Below are 22,378 nucleotides of genomic sequence, written 5' to 3'. Positions count from 1 at the left end.
AGCTCACTCCCACACACATTTCCCCTCCCACGTTCATTGATCCCCTCCTTCACTCACTCGCGCGTGCACTCACGGGACATTCATACCTGGTGTGTTTGTCTCAGCACCACCACCAATCGAGGGTTCTCTCTTGGTGATGCAGGGACGCTATTTCTGGTGTCGGTTCTGCAAAGGGGGGGGGATGATCATTTCATGGACGAACAGCTGTCCAGCACAATTAAACCTGTCTTTATTCCATCATTTCCCTTCAATTCAAGAATGGCACAACAGAAGAGAAGGACAACCGCTCTAACAACTGAATCTTTAAATCATCATCATCCACTTTGTGCCAAGCATACTTTGCGTTGTTGACGTCTGGAGGGAAGGGGCTGTACTTCGACTCCACTTGGGCGACAGTCACGAGGACGTTGAAGCAAACCCCGTCGGTCTTCCCTGGCACGGTCCCGCTGTGCTGCAGGCCCAGGATGCCGTGCATTTTCACCTTCACCTGGGGGTCCTTCAAGCACTCTTTGACGAGTCTGTAGATGGCCACCTCGATGCTGCAGGACAGGTCGGCCGAGGAGGAGCCGCAGGCCGTCACCGGGAAGTGAGGGCGGCCCGGGTTGTTCACCAGCAGCCACAGGTCGTTGCTTCGGTTGAGGAAGGCCGCCAGCACCCTGTGGCACACCACAGGACAGGGCAGCTCCACCGGGATGGTCACTGGGTGGGACGCCTTCTCTTTGTGCTTCACTGCGAAGGAGATGAGATTGAGGATGTCCCGGGCTCGCAGTGGAAGCGGTGACACTCTGTCCCACCATTTGGCCTGCAAGGATTCGGTGTCGCTCTCCGAGGTGCTCTTCATATTTCCACCTGCAAATGGACCAGTCCATAATGTCAACTTGGAACGGCAATCGAAAACAGAACAGACCTTTTCACAGAACCCGGGGGGGTGGGGGGGGGGCACTCGGCCCATCTAGTCTGCACTGGCCCTCCGAAAGAGCACTCTACCTCGGCACTATCTCCCCGCCCCAGCTCCGCAACCCCCCTAATCTTTGAACACTGCGGGGCAATCAGTCCACCTAACCTGCCCGTCTTTGGACTGTGGGAGGAAACCCACGCCGACAGGAGGGAGAACGTGCAGACTCTGCACAGGCAGTCGCCCGAGGCCCCTGGCGCAATGAGGCAGCAGTGCTGACCACGGTGCCACCGCGCTGATCTTTTCTTCGGGAAGCAGTTCTACGACACCCTCAATTTATGCTCACCAATGCTGAAAACTGGCTCGGCAAGTTCAAAATCTCCAGGTGAAGGCAGGAATAATCTCTGCAAAGTGTTGGCACGGCAGGTTAACATTAACAGAATGCTGTTTACACAGCCAGTGGGTACAGTTGCTAAAGTGTGACAATTACAGTAGCACAGTGGTTAGCACTATTGCTTCACAGCGCCAGGGACCCGGGATCGATTCCCGCCTTGAGTCTGTGCCAAGTCTGCACGTTCTCCCCGTGTCTGCGTGGGTTTCGTCCGGGTATTCCGGTTTCCTCCCACAAGTCCCGAAAGACGGTGAATTGGACATTCTGAGTTCTCCCTTTGTGTACCTGAACAGGCGCCGGAGTGTGGCGACTAGGGGCTTTTCACAGTAACTTCATTGGTAAGCCAAATTGTGACACCAGTAAAGATTCTTTTTAAAAATATATATATATATTTATTAAAGTTTTTTAACACAATTTCTCTCCCTCACAAACAATAACCCCCCCCCCCGTAACAAAAAAAACCGAGAAATCGCGCAGAGCAAGATATATACATGGCAAAATGATATATTTACACAGCTTTGTACACTGGCCCTCTCCCGTACGTGCCAGTTTCCCCAACCCTTCATGTTATCTCTTGCTCATCCACCCTCCCAGGCAGCCCCCCCCCCCCCCCCCCCCACCCGGTTGCGGCTCCTGCTGACCGACCTTCCTCTAACGCTCCGCGAGATGGTCTAGGAACGGTTGCCACCGCCTGTAGAACCCCTGCGCAGACCCTCTCAAGGCGAACTTAATCCTCTCCAACTTTATGAACCCAGCCATATCATTTATCCAGGCCTCCAGGCTGGGGGTCTTCGCCTCCTTCCACATTAGCAAGATCCTTCGCCGGGCTACTAGGGACGCAAAGGCCAGAATGCCGGCCTCTTTCGCCTCCTGCACTCCTGGTTCGTCCACTACTCCAAATATTGCTAGCCCCCAGCTTGGCTTGACCCGGACTTTCACCACCTGAGATATTGCTCCCGCCACTCCTCTCCAGAACCCCTCCAATGCCGGGCATGACCAAAACATATGGACATGGTTCGCCGGGCTGCCTGAGCACCTTCCACATCTGTCCTCTACCCCAAAGAACCTACTCAACCTCGCCCCCGTCAAGTGCGCTCTATGAACCACCTTAAATTGTATCAGGCTAAGCCTGGCACACGAAGAAGAGGAATTAACCCTACCTAGGGCATCAGCCCACAGACCTTCCTCGATCTCCTCCCCCAGCTCCTCCTCCCATTTACCCTTCAACTCTTCTACCAGCGCTTCCCCCTCTTCTTTCAACTCCTGGTGTATTTCCATTCAACTCCTGGTGTATTTCCGGTAAAGATTATTATTACCAAAATCATCTAAGCATTCTGGCAGATGTTTGCTGCATCCATTTTGTGTTTACCAAAATTAAAATGGATCCTTTTGTTGCCCCAATATCACATCGCCATGATCCTAATGCTCAACTCTTGTCGAGGAGTTTCCGATTAACACTCAGCATCTGACGGTCGGTGTTGGATACACACGACACACCGTCCCGCTCCGCATGTCAGCGTGACCGCACTCATAGTTCATGCGTGTGCTCCAAACTCGCTATCCAGCCCTCACACCCCCTCCTTCATTGGCGAACTCCACTAACTCCTGCTCCAAATAGAAACGCAAACCTGTAACTCTCGCCAGGAAGACGAAACGGATCCAGCGAGGGCCTCTCTCTTCCACGCTCAGCAGGGTGTACGGCTCGCACTCCAAACCCGTTTCTTCTTGAACCTCCCTCTTCACGGCCTGGACGATTGTTTCGTTTTGTTCCATTCTCCCTGCTGGAAGGTACCACTTGCCGTAACACTCCTGCTTCGCCTCCTGCATCATCACCACCTCTTTCTGCATGGTTGAAACAAGGAAGGTTTAGTCGCGCAGTCTGCAAACTTTTCAGTCTTTACAAGGGGGGGGGGGGGGAAACGGGTGGGCAAAAATCCTCAACCGTAATAACTGCAACCAGCGGCCAGCTCGACCTGTCGAAAGCCTGCACCCCAGCTTGCCGGGAATTCACGGGGAACCCACACCGTGTCGAAACAAGGGTTTATTTACAAGGTTTAAGGTACACCGCTCCTGGTGGTTCCCCAACTGGCCGACCTTATTCACAATGTTAATTGAGCTACCCCTCGCCCTCTGAGCAGGGAAGCCCGTATTCCACAAGGGACACGGGAATACAATCGTAATTCCCAACCCGTAAGCTCCGTGCGGGTTATGACAACGTCCTCTGGAGGTTCGCCAACAATTCCGTGCCTTTGACTATCCGCCAGGACCCAGCACAGCCTTCGGCATGAGAAGGCAGAGTTGTCAGGGCGAACAGTCTATCAAACACCAGGGAAGAAAACAGGCGCCAACCCGCTTCAAGCTGATTTTGTGACCCCTGCCCACTTCCTGATCGACACACCGCTGACAATCACTGTCCAGTTGCACACATTACAGGCGCTCTTGAGTTTCTTCTAGTTCGCAATAGAGAGGAATGTTTGGTCCGGCCGTAGCTCAGTTGGCTGGACGGTCGGTTGGTGATGCAGAGCGAGGCCAGCAGCGCGGGTTCAATTCCCGGACTGGCTGAGGTTATTCATGAAGGCCCTGCCTTCTCAACCTTGCCCCTCGCCCGAGGTGCGGTTAATCATGATAGGATCCCTGCAGTGCAGAAGGAGGACATTCGGCCCACCGTGTCGACACTGGGCCTTGGAAAGAGCAGCCTACTTAAGCTTAAGCCCACGCCTCCACCCCCTCCCCGTAACCCCACCTAACATTTTTGGACACTAAGGGGCAATTTAGCGTGGCCAATCCACCTAACCTGCACATCTTTGGACTGTGGGAGGAAACCGGAGCGCCCGGAGGAAACCCACGCAGACACGGGGAGAACGTGCAAACTCCGCACAGACAGTCATCCGAGGCCGGAATCGAATCCGGGTCCCTGGCACTGTGAGGTAGCAGTGCTAACCACTGTGCCACCGTGCTGCCCAGTGGTGCCACCATGTGGTGATCCTCAGAGGGGAGAACAGCCTATAATCCTTTCGGAAGGTGACCACTTCACTGTTGTGATCACTCTAACTGTCTCTCTTTATTGAACACAATTCTCTCGTCTCTTCATTTGATTTACTCGCAAACTGCTAAAATGCAACTTGCTCCATGCTCTGCCCTCTGTGCAAATTTGTGTGTAAAATAGTGAACACTATACCGTTCTAACATTCTGTCCAGGACTTCGGAATGAGAACGCCTTCGCTCCCGGTCTACTTTTTCTCCCTCATTCTACCAGGCTGGGTAGTTCAGTGATGCTTTTTACCGAATCACTGATTCGTCCATCCCCTCCAATATATTTCAGTCAGATCATCTTCATTCTTCTCATCTCCAGAGTATTCACAGCCATCCTGCTGAATGTTTCCTCACAGCAGTCAATCTAGTGAACCTTCGCCACAATCCGTCCAGGATATGTACAATCCTTCCTGAGCCCAAAACCAAACACGCACCAGGTATGGTTTGCAGCAAGACTTTCTTACTCTTAAACTCCTCTAATGAAACCTAAGCTACATGAACCTCCCTGAGCAGTACCTGCCTCTGGACTCTCGAAGCATCGTGTCCGAGGGCAGGCCTCTCTTCTTCATTCATGGGATGCGAGCGAGCGTTGAGGTTCGCTCCCCGAAACGCCACTGAGGTAAGGGGTGTGGGCTGCCCTCTTGGTCTGCTGCAGTGGGGTGGTGTCTGTGCCTCCACAGCGCTGTTAGATAGGGAATGCCAGGATGTTGACCCAGCAAGAATGAAGGAAAGCTGCACTCATCCAGGCAAGTGGGAAGTATTCCATCGCACTCCTGACTTGTGATGGGCAGGACAGTGGTGTGGTCAGGAACTGAGTTGTTCACGGAAACCCCAGCCTCCGAGCTGCTTATGTAGCTGCTGCATTGCTGCAAAAAGAGGCACCGTATCAAAGTTTTTTGTCTTGTACTCATCACGCAAGATAAATCAACCTGAATTTCTTTGTGCCAGGTGTGGCTCCAACCAGTGGAGGGTTTGCCCACATTGACTCGTTTTGCTCGTGCACCTTGATGCCACACTCGGTCGAAAACTGGCTTGGTGTGAAGGGCAGTCACTCTCACCTCTGGAGTTCAGCCCTTGCATCCATGTTTGGATCAAGGCTGCAGTGAGACGCGGAGCTGAGCGGTCATGGTAGAACCCAAACTTCTTGCCACTGATCGCACTTCCATCACTCAAAGTGCGAGTTCTTCATCACCCCCCCCCCCCCCCCCCCCCCCATGGTTCTGCTGCTACCCATTCCAAATCCACAACAAGAACTGGCACCTTCCACGTCCCTCCAGAAGCAAACCGTGGCCGAAGACGGGAACAAGGAGACTATCTCACGGATGGGATGTGCCATAGAGTTTTGAAAGGAGAAGCCAGAGACAGTCACAATGTGGACTCAAAGCACAGGGGAGACCATTCAGGCTGGGTCAAATGTCCTCTCATCAGGTCATTATATCCAATTTACCTCATCCAATTAACTTTCCAAATTCACAGTGGAACCTACCTGCACCACTCTGTGGGCAGTGCATTCCAGGCCGGAATCACTCGCTGCGTGAAAAGCTTTCTCCTCGTCTCATTCCTCCTGCCGGTCAACTTAAATCTGCGGCGTCCTTGAACCTTCCATCAACTCTTTCTCCCTATCGGCTCTGTCCAGGCTCCTCCTGATTTTGAAGACCTCTATTTCTATCCTCTCAACCTCCTCTCCTCCGAGGAGGACAGTCCCAACTTCTCCAATCTATCCCCGTCACTGAAGCTCCTCATCCCGGAGACCATTCTCGGGAATCTGTTCCGGGATCCTCTCTAATGCCTTTGCGTCCTTGCTCACGTGTGTGGTGCACAGGATCGGACACAATGCAAACCAGTGTTTTATCAGGCTCACCGGAACCTCCTTGCTTTGTACTCGCTACTTATAAACCCGAGGTTCTTGTCTGCTCATTTGGGCGCTTTCTCAACCTGCCCACCCACCCTCTGCTCCTGCACACTCGTTCGAATTGTACCTCTCATTTCAAGTTTCCTCTCTCTCCTCGTTCTTCCGGACAAATTGATTCGCTTTGCACATCTCTGGGTTAGATTTCATCGGCCCTCAAGTCCGCCCATTCCACCAGCCTGACTGTGCCCGGCTGACATTTACCCACTGCCTCCTCATTTACATTTCACAATACTGCCAGATTTTGTGTCACCTGCTGTCCCGCCCTGGCTGCCTCTCATAGTGGACAGTCCTCGATGTTCTGGAGACTGCCTCAGCATCGTTTGAAGTGAGACAGGGGAGGCGGTGGTAATCTCACTGGACTAGTCACCCAGACACCGAGAGTGACCCGCTGGGGGACACCAGTTCAAATCCCACCAGGGCAGATGGTGAAATTCGAATTCAATAAAACATCTGGAATTAAAAGTGGAACGATGACCACAAAACCATTGTCGATTGTCGTAAAAACCCATCTGGTTCCTTTCGGGAAGGAAATCTGCCACCCTTACCTGGCCTGGCCTCTGGTTCCGATCCACAGCAATGTGGTTGACTCGTAACTGTCCCCCTCAAGGGCAATTAGGGATGGGCAGAGCAGCCGGGATAGGAATCGAATGCAGTGCAGCACACAGCTCTTGGGCCATTTTCCTGTCAGGACTCTATTCAAACATGGCTGTAGGCCAGGGAGGGTCTCGTCTTACCTGCTCGTTCACTATTATGGCAGCGACAATGTAGCAAACTGTCTTCCGCACAGTCACGGGCACCACTTCCTCCAGCGGGGAGTCGTACTCTTGCATCTCGATGCCTCCTCCTTTCAAAAGGAGCTCGAGTTGATTTTCAACCGAGTCCATGTCTCTGTGAATAAATAGACATTGTTCAACAGACTCTTCTCGTCAGAGCACGTGGTGTTTTTTAAATAAAACTCTTGACAGAAACGTGAGGTTTGAAACAACACAAGGACTGAAGGAAACACAAGGAAAAAGGCATTTTGAAATAGGCGACGTGGACAATTGCTGCGTTACCTGGCCTCAATAGGGGCATCGATTTGGCACCACAATCGGACTCAGTGCCTCTGTTCCAGGAAGGGGAAATTCCAACAGGATTCCTGCTCCTGACTGCTATCCCACGAGAGTCAGCGCCTTGGAAAAAAGAGGAGAGAATTCAGGTCAAGAGGAAGGAAAGGCAATCCCAACATGGCAGGAGGTCAACTCCAGCTTCCATTTCTCATTTTCTTGCCACTGCCCTCAATATAATGTTCCTTCCCCCACCGTGACTTTTGAGTGACGTAAATGACCTGTCGGATAAACTGCAGCCACCAACTCCACAGGACTGCTGGAAAGGGAGCAACATTATGGGAACAGCACCATCTCCAGGTTCCGCACCCTGTTGATGAGGACGTACATTACCGTTCCCTCAGTTTACGACTTTCCCACAAAGTTCGCAATGGTTTCACAAGGTCCTGCAGCACCTTCTCAGAGCAACAAGGGGTGGGTAGTAAATGAGCCTTTCCTGCAGAAATGTTGGAACTGAAAAAGTGAAACTATCAGGTCAAACCTGGAGACTGTGCCCCTTTGCAAATGTAATGGAATCCGAGAACAATACAGCACTGGAGACAGACATTCGGCCCATCATCCTCGTGGCGGCTCTTTAGTAAAGCTAACCTCATAGCCCGTTCAGGTATATATCCAATTCTCTTTTGGGTTCAATAAATCTGCTCCCACTACCCTTCCATTCCGGATCACTGCAAGTCGCTGTTACAGCTGCTCCTTTTGCCAATCATCCTAAATCCTGTTCACTGACCCTTCGCCACGTCACCCTCATAAAATCTCTACAGTGTAGAAGGAGGCCATTCAGCCCATCGAGTCTGTACGGACTCCTGGAAGAACATGCGCCCACTCCCCTGCCCTGGCCCCATATCCTCACCTAACTTTTGTTCTGGACACTAAGGGGCAATTTAGTGTGGTCAATCCACCTAACCTGCACATCTTTGGACTGTGGGAGGAAACTGGACCACCCGGAGGAAACCCACGCAGACATGGGGAGAACATGCAGACTCCGCACAGACAGTCACCCGAGGTCCGAATCAAACCCAGGTCCCTGGTGCTGGGCAGCAGTGCTAACCACAGTGCCACCCTTCTCTTCACTTTGTCTGCTAAAGCCCTTCATAAATTTGAGCAGCTCCATCAAAGCCTCCTCTTAACTTTTGCAGCTCAAGGGAGAATGATCTCAGCTTCTACAGACTCTCCGTGTCAACTAAAGACCCAAATCCCAGCTGCCGTTATTGGAAAGCCCGTCTGATCTCTCTCCGAAAGCCTTGGTGAAGTGTGGTGTCCAGAATTGAGCATAACACTTCTGTCAAGGCAGATTTGAGACAGCTTCCTTGTTTTTGTATTCTATTCTTCGACTAATAAAGTCCAGGATCCCTTATGTTTTTTTAACTGCTTCCTGAACCTGCCCTTCAAAGCTACTGTGCACACCTCCAGGCCCCTTTAACATTTGGCCAATATATTCATCGTTCCCCTCCTTAAGCAGCCGAACAGAACACATCACTGCGTGGTGCTAAATGCCATCCACCCGCACCCATCCAGGTGTCAAATACGATTTGCCTTCGGGGAACCCTGTGCTGTCATTTATTCATTGAATCATAGAATCCCTACAGTGCAAGAGGCCATTCGGCCCATCGGGTCTACACTGACCCTTTGATTGAGAAATTAGACTACTGACACCTTTCGGCCTTGGGAACCATCCGCGTCCGGTTCGGAGGTTTGTGGGTGCAAGCCCCTCTCTGGAGACTCACGTGCGCGGCAAATGGAGGGCAGCACCCCCTGGCTCCAGCCGTGGTGCCGTACCGAGAGGGTGCCGCACCGTCGGAGGGCGCCCCCGCAGGCGGGGCACAATCGAGACGTCAGACCGGAGGGTCCGACTGAATCTCGGGCGGGGGAGGGGGGTGGGTGGAGTCCTGGTGGCTCCCCCCCCCCCCCCCCCCCATCGGATATGATTGCCCGATGGCGGGAGCTTGCTGCGAGCAAATTGGCTGCGGCGCTCCGCACGCGAGGACCGCGGCTGCATCCCATTGGCCGCCCGGCTGGGGGGAGGGGAGATGGGGAAGTGGCTATAGCAAGGCAGGGCTTCCTTTCCCCACGTGACCCCGCCCCATGTGCCATTGACCCAGCTTCACCTTCAGTGCAGCTGCTGTCAAACTGCAGCATGTCCTCCCCTCCATGCACACAGCCCCTCCCGCAGGGCTTTATTAATAATGGCGGTGAAGAGGAGGCGGCCAGGCTGGGGGAAGAGGGCTGAGGGGGCGGCCGGGATCATTCACCCCCCCCAACCCCCGCTTCCCCACCCACTGACCATTCCATCCAGCGCCAGGCCTCGGACAGGCCCAGGCCCCGTTGTCATGGGGACGCCGGCCGGTTCGGCCCCGCCCACTCTTCCCCATCCGCCGTCGCGTCATCGCGTCTGTGACCCAAAGCGGCGGCGCGCGCCGCGATTGGCCCAGGCGGCCGTCAATCAGGGCGGCGCCGGGTCCCGCCCCCTCCTGGGCTGCAGGGAGGGGAGAGTGAGAGAGTCTATTGTTTGCACTGGGTCAACACACACAGGGGGGGGATATTCGGCCACTCTGTGCTGGACACCTTCCCAGAAAGAATGTTTTGCCAATATAAATTTAGAGTACCCAATTCATTGTTTTCCAATTAAGGGGCAATTTAGCGCGGCCAATCCACCTACCCTGCACATCTTTGGGTTGTGGGGGTGAGACCCACGCAGACACGGGGAGAATGTGCAAACTCCACACGGACAGTGACCCGGGGCCGGGCTCGAACCTGGGTCCTCGGCGCCGTGAGGCAGCAGTGCTGACCACTGCGCCACCATGTCACCCCTCCCTCCCCCGGACCAATTTCAGATGTTTAAAAAGTCCAGTGTGGGCAACCCAGATCGAGGGGGAAATAGACCACACTCCCTCCCTCCAGCGAAACTTGATCAATCCATCGAATCGCATTCGGTCCATCGAGTCGGCACCCACCCTGGCCGTAGTCCCTCCGCAACCCCCCCCCCACGCGATACCCCCGTAACCCCACCTAACCTGCACATCTTTGGACTGCGGGAGGACACCGGAGCACCCGGAGGAAACCCACGCAGACACGGGGAGAACATGCAAATGTTTGGTACCGGACCAAACTGGTGTGACAATCCCTGAAAACGGAACTCCCAATTCGACCCTGCGCCCGTTGCCATTTCCTCTCGAGGATGTTTTACCCCCCCCCCTCAGAGATTCACTTTTCAGGATCCTCGTCAGAGGAGCCAATTCATTGAGTGCCACTTGACCTCCGTCCCCACCCAATCCTTTGAAATATAAAATTGAAGTTGTGGGAAATTTGATGTTTCTTCCGATCTCCGAGACCATTTAAATATTGATCAAAAGAAAGGACACTGAAATCTGTGTGTGTACATTTATTGCCATTCAACCAACGTGTACCTTATTCAATCGGCACAATCACAATAATTCAGGAGAATAATCCAGTTTATTGTGGATTTATTGCTGCATCTTGATTTTCCATTGCATCGTTGACATTTTCCACATTCCAACACTTTAAGCTAGCAATGAACTCGGGAAGCCTTTCTTCACACAGAGCAATCCCAGATCAACTCAAACAAAAGGCTGTGGGTTCCAACTCTCCTGAACGTTGCAAGATCAATGCTGGAACGGCAGCAAAATAGTTGGAGATCTGAAATGGAAACAGGACGTTCTGGATAAACCCAGCAGGCCTGGCACCATCTGTGCAGAGAGAAACAGAGTGAATGTTTTGAGTGCACATGACTCTTCCTTGGAACTAAATATGGAATATTGATATTAAAACTGGGGAGGTGGTGGTGGTGGAGTGGTAATTGTGACATTATGTAGAATGTCTAGTATACGAAGGGTTAATGGTTATGGGGCTGGTTTAGCACAGGGCTAAATAGCTGGCTTTTAAAGCAGGCCAGCAGCACGGTTCAATTCCCGTACCAGCCTCCCCGAACAGGCCGAAATGTGGCGACTAGGGGCTTTTCACAGTAACGTCATTTGTGACAATAAGCGATATTCATTTTCATTTCAATGTCCTATCACAATTGACCACTAGATGGAGCTAGATGCAGAACTATATAAAGCACCGACTCTCAGGCTTCTGGGAGAGGGCCAGAGAGAGTGCAGAGGAGAGGTCGAGAGAGGGCAGAGTACAGTTATAGATGGAGTGTGGAGACAAGTGTTAGAGAGGGTAAATTGTAGATTACTAGATTCATACTTGGTAGCACGAGTGGTTAGCACAGTTGCTTCAAGGGCATCACGGTGGCGCAGTGGTTAGCATTGCTGCCTCACGGCACTGAGGTCCCAGGTTCGATCCCGCCCCCGGGTCACTGTCCATGTGGAGTTTGCACATTCTCCCCGTGTCTGCGCGGGTCTCACCCCCACAACCCAAAGATGTGCAGGGCAGGTGAAATTGGCCACGCTAAATTGCCCCATAATTGTAAAAAATGAATTGGGTACTCTAAATTTATTTTTAAAAAGCACCGTTGCTTCACAGCTCCAGGGTCCCAGATTCGAGTCCCGGCTCGGGTCACTGTCTGTATGGAGTCTGCACGTTCTCACCGTGTATGCGTGGGTTTCCTCCGGGTGCTCCGGTTTCCTCCCACAGTCCAAAGATGTGCTGTTAGGTGGATTGGCCGTGCGAAATTACCCTTCGGTTAGGTGGGTTACAGGGACAGGGTGGCGATGTGGGCTTACGTAGGGTGCTCTTTCCAAGAGCTGGTGCAGCCCGATGGGCCAAATGGCCTCCTTCTGCACTGTAAATTCTATGGTAGGAGTAAGTGGTCGAGCTTCCAGAAGTAGTGTAATAGATGTTAGATTTGTTGTTGAACTCAGCTTCTGTGTCTACCTGAACATTCTGAAAATAACAATCACAAAGAACACTACAATAATGTCATTGGACCAGTAATCCACAGGCCCACGTTCTGGGGGCACAGGTTCTCATGCCACCCCGGCAGCTGGTAGAATTTAAATTCAGTGAACACTAAAATTCCGAAATTGAAAGTGACAGTCTCAGGAACGCGAACCATCAGACTGTGACCAAGTGTGAATGTTTCACCAACGTTTCCTGGTCTTGACAAGGTTCCGCGTGGGAGGCTGCTCAAGAAGGGAAGATCCCACGGGATCCAAATTGGGTCCAAAATCGGCTTGATGGCAGGAGGTAAGAATGGAAGGTCGTTTTTGTGACTGGGAGCCACTGTCCACTGGTATACCGGAGGGATTGGTACTGGGTCCCTTGCTGTTTGCAGTGCACATTAATGATCGAGACCCGAGTTGGGTGTTGTGGTAAAGAGCAAGGAGGAGAGCCTTAGATTACAGGACTGGCTGATCACATGGGCCGATTGGTGGCAAATGGAATTTAACCCTGATAAGTGTGAGGTGATGTATTGTGGGGGGACTAATAAGACAAGGGAATACACAATGGACGGTGGGACGTACAGAGGAACTTTGGGGTACATGTCCATAGATCCCTGAAGGCAGCAGGACAGGTAGATAAGGTGGTTAAGAAGGCTGATGGGATACTTGCCTTTATTAGCCGAGGTATAGAATATAAGGGCGGGGAGGTCATGATGGAGCTGTATAAAACACTGGTTAGGTCACAGCTAGAGTACTGTGTGCAGTTCTCGTCGCCACTCTATAGGAAGGATGTGGTTGCACTAGAGAGGTTGCAGAGGAGATTCACCAGGATGTTGCCTGGGCTGGAGCGTTTCAGCTATGGAGAGAGGCTGGTTAGGCTGGGGTTGTTTTCCTTGGAGCAGAGAAGGCTGAGGGAGGACCTGATTGAGGTGGACAACATTATGAGGGACACAGATAGGGTGGATAGAGAGGAACTTTCCCCCTTAGTAGAGGGTCAATAACCAGGGGGCACAGATTTAAGGGAAGGGGCAGGATGTTTAGAGGGAATTTGAGGAAGAACCTTTTCACCCAGAGGGTGGTGGGAATCTGGAACTCGCTGCCTGAAAAGGTGGTCGAGGCAGGAACTCCCACAACTATTAAGAAGTGTTTAGATGAGCTCTTGAAATGCTGTAGCAGACAAGGCCTCGGGCCTAGTGCTGGGGAATGGGATTAGAATGGCTAGGTGCTTGATGACCGGTGCACACACGATGGGCCGAAGGGTCTCTCTCTGTGCTGTAAAACTCTGTGACCCTATCTTTGACTCGATGGCCGACAAGTGCTTCAAGACCCACAGAAATGTAGTAGACTGTTAACTGCCCGCTGAAATGATCTTGGCCACTCAGTTCAAGGGCAATGAGGGATGGGCAACAAATGCTGGCCTTGTGACACCCACATCTCAGCCAAGCAGAATGAAAAAAAAAGATTTGAAAAAATAAGTGCAGAAAAAGAGCAAAGTACCCAGAAGATCGAGCAGTATCCGTGGAGGGAAAAGGTTAAACTTTCAGGCTGGGCGTCATCTCCATCCTTTCCCTGAAATTCATCGAATCGGTTCGTTTTTAAAAAGTTTAATTTATTGTCACATGTATTAGTAGACAGTGAAAAGTATTGTTTCTTGCATGCTGAACAAACAATGCGTATCGTACAGAGGGAAGGAAGGAGAGGCTGCAGAATATAATGTTACAGTCACAGCAAGGCGTAGAGAAAAGATCAACTTAATACGAGGTAGGTCCATTCAAAAGTCTGATGGCAGCAGAGAAGAAGCTGTTCTTGAGTCGGTTGGTACGTGACCTCAAACTTTGGGATCTTTTTCCTGACGGAAGAAGATGGAAGATGGGTGCGTGGGGTCCTTAATTTTGCTGGCTGCCTTTCTGAGGCAGCGGGAATTATAGATAGAGTCAATGGATGGGAGGCTGGTTTACGTGATGGGCTGGGCTACATTCACAACCTTTTGTAGATTCCTGCGGTCTTGGGCCGAGCAGGCTCCATACCAAGCTGTGATACAACCAGAAAGAATGCTTTCTATGGTGCATCTGTAGAAGTTGGTGAGGGTCGTAGCTGACATGCAAAATTTCCTCAGTCTTCTGAGAAAGTAGAGTCGTTGGTGGGCTTTCTTAACTATAGTGTCGGCATGGGGGGGACCAGGACAAGGTGATCTGGACACCTAAAAACGTGAAGCTCTCAACCCTTTCTACTTCGTTCCCATTGATGTTGACAGAGGCATGTTCTCCACTATGCTTCCTGAAGTCGATGACAATCTCCTTCGTTTTGTTGACATTGAGGGAGAGATTATTGTCGTCGCACCAGTTCACCAGATTCCCTATCTCATTCCTGTACTCTGTCTCGTCATTGTTCGAAATCCGACCCACTACGGTGGTGTCATCAGCAAATTTGAGAATCGAGTTGGTGGGGAATTTGGCCACACAGTCATAGGTGTATAAGGAGTATAGTAGGGGGCTGAGGACACAGCCTTGTGGGGCACCGGTGTTGAGGATGATCGTGGAGGAGGTGTTGTTGCCTATCCTTACTGATTGTGGCCTGTGGGTTAGAAAGTTCAGGATCCAGTCGCAGAGGGAGGAGCTGAGGCCAAGGCCACGGAGTTTGGAGATGAGTTTCGTAGGAGTGATGGTGTTGAAGGCTGAGCTGTAGTCGATAAATAGGAGTTTGACATAGGTGTCTTTGTTATCGAGGTGTTCCAGGGTAGAGTGCAGGGCCATGGAGATGGCGTCTGCTGTGGACCTGTTGCAGCGGTAGGCGAACTGTAGTGGATCAAGGCAATCCAGGAGGCTGGAGTTGATTCGTGCCATGACTAACCTTTCGAAGCATTTCACGATGATGGATGTCAGAGCCACTGGACGATAGTCATTAAGGCACGCTGCTTGGCTTTTTTTGGTACAGGGATGTTGGTCATCTTCTTGAAGCAGATTGGGACCTCAGATTGTTGTAAAGAGAGGTTGAAGATGTCTGCGAATACAGCTGATCCGCGAAATTATTTTTTCCACCAAGTTATACTTTATTCATTAAATTTGTAAAAGTACTGATATATCTTCAATTCACCGAGAGGCAGCGAGAGCGAGTGAACATTAGGCTTTATTAATCATGAACTTGCCTAGCCAGAGTTGGTTGTACAGATGAGTGCTGCCCACAGGCGGCTAGTCTATATATGGCCCCGGTGAGGGCGGAGCCCACCGGGGTTACAGTACAGTACCTGGAAGCAGCTCCTATCACTACTTCCAGGTCACAGGTCATAGGTTACAGTATCATACATGCATTAGGTGAATACATTCAGCACATACATTGCACTGCAGTTCAAATTTGACATGGCGGAGAGTTCCCAGTTCTGCTCAACACCTTTGTACTCTGTGGTAGCTGGGTCCTTTAAGGGGCGCACATCGGGAGGGTCATGTGACCCCCATCGCTCAATGGAAGTAGGCCATCCAGCTCCTCAAGCCTGTCCCGCCATTCAACGAGATCTGAGGCTGATCTGTAACCTAACTCATACCTTTGCTCAACAAAAATCTATCTGTCTCAGATTTAAAATGAACAACTATTCTCACTTCGACTGCTGTTTGTGGGAGCGAATTCCAAACCTTTTGAGTGAAGTAGTTCTTCCTAACATCTCTCCTGAATGGTCCAGCCCTAATTTTTTAGGCTATGCCCCCTAGTTTTAGAATCTCCAACCAGTTCATAGTTTATCTTTATCCATCCTGACTTTTGGGCGGAACGGTGGCGCAGTGGTTAGCACTGCTGCCTAAGGCACCGAGGTCCCAGGTTCGATCCCGGCCCTGGGTCACTGTCTGTGTGGAGTTTGCACATTCTCCCCGTGTCTGCGTGGGTTTCGCCCCCACAACCCAAAGATGTGCAGGGTAGGTGGATTGGCCACGCTAAATTGCCCCCGAAGACGCAGGAGCAGAATTAGGCCACTCGGCCCATCGAGTCCCCTCCTCCATTCAAAGAGATCATCGCTGATCTGATATAATCCTCAACTCCACTATCCCGCCTTATCCCCTCGATTCCCCTTAAAAATCTGTCTCGGCCTTGACCATAACGACCCCGCCTCGACAGCTCTCTGCGGTAAAGAATTCCACAGATACACTCCCTCTTTGAGAGAAGAAATTCCTCCTCATCTCTGTCTCAAATGGACGATCCCTTACTCTGTGATGATGCCGCCTAGTCCTAGACTCTCCCACAAGAGGAAACATCCTCTCAGCATCGACCCTGTCAATCCCTCCCTGTGGTAGTATGTATTGGGGGTCATGTGGGACTGGAAGCCCTAATGTCATTGGCTGACAGATCCCGGGTCCTGGTTGGCCGTTGACCTCATACTCCGCCCTGAAGGCGAAGTATAAGAAGCCGGTGCCTTCCCCCGCAGGCCAGTTTACTATCGGGCTGCTGGGGAACAGACACGCTTAATAAAGCCTCATCGACTTCACTCTATTCGTCTCACGGAGTCTTTGTGCGCCACAATTTATTAAGCGTGCCTAAAAAGGACTATGGAGCTCAGGATCATTCCAGAATGCCTGAGGATCAGCCCCCACGCAGTGAATGCGGCAGCAGCCTTCAAACACTGGCAGACTTGCTTTGAGGCCTACATCACATCGACCACAGGCCGAGTCTCAGACAAACAAAAACTGCAGGTCCTGCACTCGAGGGTGAGCACGGAGATTTTCACCCTCATTGAAGACACCTGCGATTTCCAGACGGCGTTCGCAGCACTGAGAAGTCTCTACGTTCGCCCAGTTAACCAAATCTACGCTCGCTACCAGCTCGCGACAAGACGGCAAGCTCCCGGAGAATCGATGGACGAGTTCTACGCCGCGCTGCTGATTTTGGGACGAGCCTGCAGCTGCCCGTCGGTGAATGCAAACGAACATACGGACATGTTAATGCGCGATGCTTTTGTTGCAGGTATGCAATCCTCCCAAATCCGCCAAAGACTTCTAGAAAAAGAGTCGCTAGGACTCTCAGAGGCACGGGCCCTGGCAGCCTCGCTGGACGTAGCCGCGCGTAATACCCGCGCCTACGGCCCCGACCGCGCGGCAGGCCATTGGGCCCCGTACGTACCCGCCGCGGCAAACCCCCTACCCCCCCCCCCCGGACACCCCACAGGCTTGCGCAGTCCAAACGCTGAGTCGCACCGGGGGCGCCCGCTGTTATTTCTGCAGCCAGGCGAAGCAACCCCGACAACGCTGTCCGGCCCGCGCAGCCATCTGCAAAAGCTGCGGGGAAAAGGGCCATTATGCGGTGGTGTGCCGATCCCGCGTGGTCGCCGCCGTCCCGGGAGAACAGGGAGCCCTACAGGCAGCCTATGCGTCTCAACCCCCCCAGCACGCCACGTGCGACCCGCAGGCGCCGCCATTTTGGTTCCCGACCACCGCGGTCCCGGGAGAACTGGGAGCCCTGCACGCCGCCTACGCTCCCCAACCCCCCTCCCCGCAGTCCATGTACGACCCGCCGCCGGCGCTCCCGATTTGGGTGCCGGCCAACACTCTCCACGGAGAGGAGGGGGTTTTTCGCGTCCCGAACGCCACCCTCACCCCCGTCCCGCGCCCCATGCCTGACCCGCCGGCGCCACCTACCTTGACCCCGACCACCGCTGTCCCCGGCGAGGGAGCTCCGCACGGTGCCAGCGCTCACGGCCCCACGACTGACCCGCCGGAGCCGCCGACCTGGGCCCTCACCCCCGTCCCGCGCCCCACGCCTGACCCGCCGGCCTGGGCCCCGACCACCGCTGTCCCCGGCGAGGGAGCTCCGCGCGGTGCCAGCGCTCACGGCCCCACGCCTGACCCGCCAGCGCCGCCGACCTGGGCCCTCACCCCCGTCCCGCGCCCCACGCCTGACCCGCCGGCGCCGCCGACCTGGGCCCTCACCCCCGTCCCGCGCCCCACGCCTGACCCGCCGGCAATACAACTTACCTGGACCCCGATCACCGTCCCCGGCGAGGGAGCTCCTCACGGTCCCAGCGCTCGCAGTACTGACCCGCCGGCCTGGGCCCTGACCACCGCTGTCCCCGGCGAGGGAGCTCCGCGCGGTCCTAGCGCCCGCGGCCCTGGCGCTCGCAGTCAAGGAACTCCGCGCGGTCCTAGCGCCCGCGGCCCGGGCGCTCGCAATGCAGGAACTCCGCGCGGTCCTAGCGCCCCCCAGACCCCCCAGCACTCAATGTGCGACCCGCAGACGCCGCCATTTTGGGTCCCGACCACCACGAGGGGAGGAGGGGCCCCGCCATCTTGGACCGCCCCCGACCTGTACGACGCATGGGGGCGGCCATTTTGTCCACCCCCGACGCCATCTTGTGACCCTTCAGCCACGGGCGATGTATGGGGGCGGCCATTTTGTCCATCCCCGACGCCATCTTGGACGGCAACAACGGACCCCACCCCACTACTACAACCACGGCTCGCTTCGGTTACACTCGATCAGGCTCGGCCCCGGACTCTCCAGACGACGACGACAACGGTCCTAATTAACGGCCACGAGACGCCATGCCTAGTCGACTCCGGGAGCACGGAAAGTTTTATACATCCCGACACGGTAAGACGCTGTTCCTTAACTACCTTCCCCAGCGCACAAAAGATTTGCCTAGCTGCAGGATCCCACTCCGTACAGATCCAGGGATTCTGCATAGTTACCCTAACGGTACAGGGGAGGGAATTCAAAAACTACAAACTTAACGTCCTTCCCCAACTCTGTGCCCCCACCTTGCTGGGCTTAGATTTTCAATGTAACCTACAGAGCCTTACGTTTAAATTCGGCGGCCCCATACCCCCACTCACTATCTGCGGCCTCGCCACCCTCAAGGTGCAATCCCCGTCCTTGTTTGCGAACCTCACCCCGGATTGCAAACCCGTCGCCACTAGGAGCAGACGGTACAGCGCCCAGGACCGGACCTTCATTCGCTCCGAAGTCCAGCGGCTACTAAAGGAGGGCATAATCCAGGCCAGCAATAGTCCCTGGAGAGCGCAGGTGGTAGTAGTGAAGACAGGGGAGAAACAAAGGATGGTCATTGACTATAGCCAGACCATCAACAGGTACACACAACTAGACGCGTACCCTCTCCCCCGCATATCCGACATGGTCAATCGGATTGCCCAGTATAAAGTCTTCTCCACCGTGGACCTCAAGTCCGCCTACCATCAGCTCCCCATCCGCCCAAGTGACCGCAAGTACACAGCCTTCGAGGCAGACGGGCGGTTATACCATTTCCTACGGGTCCCTTTTGGCGTCACAAACGGCGTCTCGGTCTTCCAACGGGAAATGGACCGAATGGTTGATCAACATGGGTTACGGGCCACGTTCCCGTACCTCGACAATGTAACCATCTGCGGCCACGATCAGCAGGACCACGACGCCAACCTCCAAAAATTCCTCCAGACTGCCAAAGCCTTGAACCTCACGTACAACGAGGACAAGTGCGTTTTTAGCACCGATCGGCTAGCCATTCTGGGCTATGTAGTGCGCAATGGGATAATAGGCCCCGACCCCGAACGTATGCGCGCACTCATGGAATTTCCCCTCCCGCACTGCCCAAAAGCCCTGAAACGCTGCCTGGGGTTCTTTTCATACTACGCCCAGTGGGTCCCCCAGTACGCAGACAAGGCCCGCCCCCTAATACAGACCACGACTTTCCCGCTGTCGACAGAGGCTTGCCAGGCTTTCAGCCGCATCAAAGCGGACATCGCAAAGGCCACGATGCGCGCCATCGACGAGTCCCTCCCCTTCCAGGTCGAGAGCGACGCCTCTGACGTAGCTCTAGCGGCTACCCTTAACCAAGCGGGCAGACCCGTGGCCTTCTTCTCCCGAACCCTCCACGCCTCAGAAATCCGCCACTCCTCAGTGGAAAAGGAAGCCCAAGCCATAGTGGAAGCTGTGCGACATTGGAGGCATTACCTAGCCGGCAGGAGATTCACTCTCCTCACTGACCAACGGTCGGTAGCCTTCATGTTCGATAATGCACAGCGGGGCAAGATCAAGAACGACAAGATCTTGCGGTGGAGGATCGAACTCTCCACCTTCAACTACGAGATCTTGTACCGGCCCGGAAAGCTGAACGAGCCGTCTGATGCCCTATCCCGCGGGACATGTGCCAACGCACAAATTGACCGCCTCCAAGCCCTCCACGAGGACCTCTGCCACCCAGGGGTCACTCGGTTTTACCACTTCATCAAGTCCCGCAATCTCCCATACTCCTTAGAGGAGGTCCGTACAGTCACAAGGGACTGCCACATCTGCGCAGAATGCAAACCGCATTTTTTCAGGCCAGATGGAGCGCACCTGATTAAGGCTTCCCGTCCCTTTGAACGCCTCAGTCTCGATTTCAAAGGGCCCCTCCCCTCCACCGACCGCAACGCGTATTTCCTTAATGTAGTGGACGAATACTCCCGCTTCCCTTTTGCCATTCCCTGCTCGGACATGACCGCGGCCACAGTCATTAAAGCCCTGAACAGCATCTTCACGCTGTTCGGTTACCCCGCATACGTCCACAGCGACAGGGGGTCCTCTTTCATGAGTGACGAGCTGCGCCAGTTCCTGCTCAGCAAGGGCATAGCTTCAAGCAGGACGACCAGCTACAACCCCCGGGGGAACGGGCAAGTAGAAAGGGAGAACGGCACGGTCTGGAAGGCCGTCCTACTGGCCCTACGGTCCAGGGATCTCCCAGTTTCACGGTGGCAGGAGGTCCTCCCGGACGCTCTCCATTCCATCCGGTCGTTATTATGTACGAGCACTAATCAAACGCCTCACGAGCGTCTCCTTGTCTTCCCTAGGAGGTCCTCCTCTGGAACGTCGCTGCCGACCTGGCTGGCGGCCCCAGGACCCATCCTGCTCCGAAAGCACGTGCGGGCACATAAGGCGGACCCGTTGGTCGAAAGGGTTCACCTCCTCCACGCAAACCCCCAGTACACCTACGTGGAGTACCCCGACGGCCGACAGGACACTGTCTCCCTGCGGGATCTGGCGCCCGCCGGCACCACGCACAGCCCCCCGGCACCATCAACCCAACCGCCCCCCTTCCTGCCACCGCCGCACCCCGCGACCGCCCCCTTCCCAGGAGGATCAGTCCCCCTCCCCTTTGCACCGACAGCTGAAACCGTGCGGCTCCCGGAGGCGACAACGCTGGTACAAGCACCACCACCACCGCCGGGGCCGAGGCGATTGACACGGACGACCAGACCACCCGACCGACTCGTGGCGTCGATGTAAAACAAAGATGGACTGTCCAATGAACATTTTGTTTTTCCTATATCCTCTGTAAATAGTTGTAACAGGACGATACTGTCCAATACTGTACTACCATGTAACTGTTCTATCCTCCCAGGACCAGTACTGTAAACCCTTACCACCATACGAAGCATCACCCCGCCGGGTTCATTTTTGACAAGGGGTGAATGTGGTAGTATGTATTGGGGGTCATGTGGGACTGGAAGCCCTAATGTCATTGGCTGACAGATCCCGGGTCCTGGTTGGCCGTTGACCTCATACTCCGCCCTGAAGGCGAAGTATAAGAAGCCGGTGCCTTCCCCCGCAGGCCAGTTTACTATCGGGCTGCTGGGGAACAGACACGCTTACTAAAGCCTCATCGACTTCACTCTATTCGTCTCACGGAGTCTTTGTGCGCCACACTCCCAGAATCCTCTCTGTCTCAATAAGGTCGCCTCTCGGTCTTCTAAACTCCAATGAGAACAGGCCCGGCCTACTCAACCTCCGAAGAAAATCCCTCCCTACCCGGGATCAACCGAGTGAACCTTCTCCGGACTGCCTCCAATGCCAGTCCATCTTTCCTTCGATAAGGGAACAAAACTATTCACGGTATTCCAGGTGCCGTTTAACTCGTGCTTGTATAGTCTTCGCAAGACTTCCCTGTTTTTATACTACAGTCCCTCTGAAATAAAGGCCAACATTCCATTTGCCTTCCCGATTACCTGCTGAACTTACATGCGAGCCGTTTGTGATTTCTGCACGAGGACCCCCAAATCCCTGCAGTTTTCTGCAGTTGGTTTCCATTGAATGAATCGAACTCTGCTCCCACGACTGAGACTATTTATTATTGCCATCAGAACCATTTTCCAGAGCTGGAAAACAAATGCGTTCCCCCTTTAAGAAGCTGATCATGTGTGTGTGTGTGTTTGTGTGTGCGTGTGCGTGACGCCACCTGCACTGCGA

The 22,378-nt window shown here is 53.7% G+C and overlaps 1 protein-coding gene across 3 annotated transcripts; it reads right to left on the bottom strand.

The window, feature by feature from the left end:
• Positions 1–212: 212 nt before the first annotated feature.
• nudt18 (nudix (nucleoside diphosphate linked moiety X)-type motif 18) lies at positions 213–22,171 on the bottom strand. 3 transcript variants are annotated; one of them, XM_072485914.1, is made up of 5 exons: positions 22,151–22,171; positions 7,287–7,403; positions 6,966–7,119; positions 2,915–3,128; positions 213–849 (listed from the first exon to the last, which is right to left on the bottom strand). In XM_072485914.1, the coding sequence occupies exons 3-5, from the start codon at positions 7,113–7,115 to the stop codon at positions 248–250; spliced, it is 966 nt and encodes a 321-aa protein (XP_072342015.1). In that variant the 5' UTR covers positions 7,116–7,119; positions 7,287–7,403; positions 22,151–22,171; the 3' UTR covers positions 213–247. The 3 variants fall into 3 exon arrangements, with proteins under 3 accessions (XP_072342015.1, XP_072342013.1, XP_072342014.1); XM_072485912.1 differs by lacking the exon at positions 22,151–22,171 and adding an exon at positions 9,619–9,703; XM_072485913.1 differs by lacking the exon at positions 22,151–22,171 and adding an exon at positions 9,443–9,568.
• Between the last annotated feature and the right edge of the window lie 207 nt (positions 22,172–22,378).

Source organism: Scyliorhinus torazame, chromosome 20, assembly GCF_047496885.1.
Source record: "Scyliorhinus torazame isolate Kashiwa2021f chromosome 20, sScyTor2.1, whole genome shotgun sequence".
NCBI classification, from domain to species: domain Eukaryota; kingdom Metazoa; phylum Chordata; class Chondrichthyes; order Carcharhiniformes; family Scyliorhinidae; genus Scyliorhinus; species Scyliorhinus torazame.
Note: the sequence above shows the minus strand (reverse complement) of the source record. Positions and strands in the feature narration are given on the sequence as shown.

Bases quoted from the DNA above. Each gene is read 5' to 3' on its own strand.
- nudt18 (XM_072485914.1), bottom strand. From the start codon at position 7,115: ATGGACTCGGTTGAAAATCAACTCGAGCTCCTTTTGAAAGGAGGAGGC. The intron at 3,129-6,965 runs GTAAGACGAGAC...TCAACCATGCAG, and splicing joins CCATAATAGTGAACGAGCAG to AAAGAGGTGGTGATGATGCA. The intron at 850-2,914 runs GTTTGCGTTTCT...GTCCATTTGCAG, and splicing joins CTTCCTGGCGAGAGTTACAG to GTGGAAATATGAAGAGCACC.